The sequence below is a fragment of the Bactrocera tryoni genome, unplaced genomic scaffold (genome assembly GCF_016617805.1).
Source record: "Bactrocera tryoni isolate S06 unplaced genomic scaffold, CSIRO_BtryS06_freeze2 scaffold_25, whole genome shotgun sequence".
In the NCBI taxonomy this organism is placed as follows: Eukaryota; Metazoa; Arthropoda; class Insecta; order Diptera; family Tephritidae; genus Bactrocera; species Bactrocera tryoni.
Genome location: NW_024395977.1, coordinates 22,008,939 through 22,011,932, shown reverse-complemented (window position 1 = coordinate 22,011,932; position 2,994 = coordinate 22,008,939). Strand labels below are relative to the sequence as shown.

The following is a 2,994-nucleotide window of genomic DNA, read 5'->3' as shown; positions in this document are numbered from 1 at the left end:
TCAACTTTTCTCTGAAACTAACATTTCTGGCGATGCTTGTTCCGACACAATATTCTGAATAATACCCTCTTTATACATACGTGCGACCTCTTTGTCAACACTTTGCTGATCCACCTGAGGCACTGTACGTGGCTCAAATTCCGGCTGGTATTACTAGACTGTACTGGCCTATTACAAGGCTTCTAACGATGGTAACTATTAATCCAACCGTTAACTCCTTTCCAATTCACACAAACAAACAACAAACAAAATTTCAGCAGTACCACACGCACCCCCAGAAGCCATCTTCTGCGCGCCTCACTGCCATCCAATAAACTTTCAAAGGTTTACTGAACATTCTGATGTACATAATTTCAGAGCATTGTTTAATACGGATTATCATGTTCCCTAACCACGTGAAATGTAACGTTCAATAACAACCCCTCTGCTGTCATCTCTTCCGTAAAGCTGCCTACTGCCGTAAGCACGCCTTTTTCCCATAATAATTCTTCCACAGTTAGCTCTATATTTCGCAACATCAATAGCGTATTATACCTCTTGATAGTCTGTCAGTTTTAATCACTTATTTTCTGTGCTCTTTTCACTGCTGAGCACAATATCCTTTTAGTTTAAACTTAAAATAATTACTTGACCCAATTTACTTCAAACACAATTGCAATTTTTTCTTGCCTGTAACATTCAACCCTGACTGTCCTAATTTCTCTTTTAACGTATCTACTATCATTCCTTTACTATCGTCCCTAAATAAAATCGGCCGCAGAAAATAACAGGTAAAATTTCGATTTTGACTGCACGAGAGCTATTCGCAATAAAAGACCAAAACTATAACATATTAAAGTATGCCATTTTTTTACTGTTCTTATGAATTTTACACTCACATTTTGAATCCGAAGAACATCCACTATCCGCTAACAAAATCAAAACTTTTACGAGCTATTATTATCGAAATGTTCAACCCACATCATTGCTGTTACTTTTTTTCAGTATGCGCCATGCAAAACCTTGGAGCGAAACTGATTTTTGGCAGTAATCCCTACAAGAACGATGATAATCATATGATCAATCATTTGACAATCACTAGTGACACAATTTTCTGTCACTGACTCAGTGCAAGTTTCTATCACATTTTTAAGGGCAATATGAAAAAGTTGACAAAAACTTTTGTATACATGTGATATTGCATTTCTTTCTTACTTACTGGGCTTAACAACCTGAACAACATATAGCTACACTGCTCACTCCAACGGTGTTTAGAATAAAAATTTGTGTCATTAATGATATAAATCTCTGTCATGAATGCCTGTTATGCTTGATGTCAACATCATGCATGTGTGTCTATCACAATGATATAAAAATCATGCAGTTGAGACAATCATATGTGATGTAAAATTCAGGCATGTGTGACTATCGCATATGATGTAAATATCATGCAGTTGTGACAGTCATATATGATGTAAGCACATGTAAAAATTATGTATTTATTAATTTATTGTAATTTATTTTATTTAGAAAAAAATAAATTTATTTTAATTCATATAATATTCATTAATTCATGTTATAAAAAAATTTTACAAAAAGTAAAAACAAATTAATATAAAATTAAAGATTCATTTTTTGGTTTTAATTTGTTTAGTTTTTAAATGTAATTATTGTTTCCTTTTTTTTTGTTTTACATAACTACGCTGCTTTAACCTGTGATGGCTGAGCAGTATTGACCGCTTTATATTTTGCTCGAAACTCCTACACCCTTGTTGTTGAAACACGTCTAAATTAAAACAAAAATATATATTAGTAAACATTTTAAGTAAACATTAAGTTGCAATTATGAATATGTATGTACTTCTTAAAATGGTATAAACCAGTGCCAACTTGCATAGGGATTTCTTGCTCCACCTGCCATCCCAATTATAACCTTCCAAGAGCTCATCTGAGAAAACCTTAGGTATTACGTCAGCCACATTATCACTGGCGCCTTTAAGTTTGTGGAGGAATGCAGTCTTAAAAGAAGTAAGAGTATTGTAACTAGTAGTAAACTTATTATATTTAATTTTTTAGGTTACCACTGTTTGGGCATAGGCTTGGCTTTGTAGTCTATCTTCCACTTCCGCAACAGTTGCTTGCGACTCCATCGGAAAAGTGCTAGCGACGTCATCCAGCTCTTTGTCAATCACTTCGCCGGTCATGCGGCACACTGACTGCTCCACTAATTCCCTAATACTTACAAGAGGAATCCTTTCAAAAAACGCACTAGAACTTACACTTCCACTTTCATTTTCACTTTCCCCTTTCAAATATTTTTTTATAATTTTTATGTTGGACTGGAAAGTCCTTTTTTGTTTTGAAAGACAATTAGCAAAATGTCTTCTTTTCATTTCACTTATTTTTTTAATGTTTTAAAATATGTATATTCCACTTCGAAATTTTTAAATTTAAAAATTGTATTTCACTTGCTTGCACTTGTTTACACTTGTTTGCGGTTCTTTTCTTCTTCTTCCACTATATTTTCGCGTTTAATAAGAATAAATAACGGCTGATATATGTACATACAGTGTATGTCCAGAGAACATATGTTTTTAGTTTCTCTGACTCTACACTGTGTGTATATCAGCTATTTCAGTTTTGCACGTGTAATCATAGCCTGAAAGAAAATAATCTGAATCGTCTCTTTCTTACTTGTGGATAGGTATACAATACTTTCTGAAGTCTATGCATTTGTGTTAGTGAGAAAATTGCTATTGTGTTAGTTTCTATCATTAAATTCTTGTAGGGAATTCGTCGCTGTCGCTTTCCCTGCAAGACGGAGGTAACAGATTGCACAAACACATTGAAACATTTTCAGCTGTTCACTAACACTGTTACATTTTCTGGAATTTTCAATTGAATGGGAGATTACGTAAGTAAGATAGAGAAAAACTATCGACATTGTAAACATATTGTAATGTTAACTTGCTAGAATAGGAAAGACGAATACCCAATTTTTCAAGAAGAAGAAAA

The 2,994-nt window shown here is 33.6% G+C and overlaps 1 protein-coding gene across 1 annotated transcript; it reads right to left on the bottom strand.

Moving 5' to 3' along the window:
- Positions 1-1,691: 1,691 nt before the first annotated feature.
- LOC120780972 lies at positions 1,692-2,196 on the bottom strand. The gene is made up of 2 exons (XM_040113199.1): positions 2,061-2,196; positions 1,692-1,997 (listed from the first exon to the last, which is right to left on the bottom strand). Exons 1-2 carry the CDS (start codon positions 2,181-2,183, stop codon positions 1,812-1,814), a joined length of 309 nt encoding a protein of 102 aa, XP_039969133.1. The 5' UTR covers positions 2,184-2,196; the 3' UTR covers positions 1,692-1,811.
- Positions 2,197-2,994: the final 798 nt, after the last annotated feature.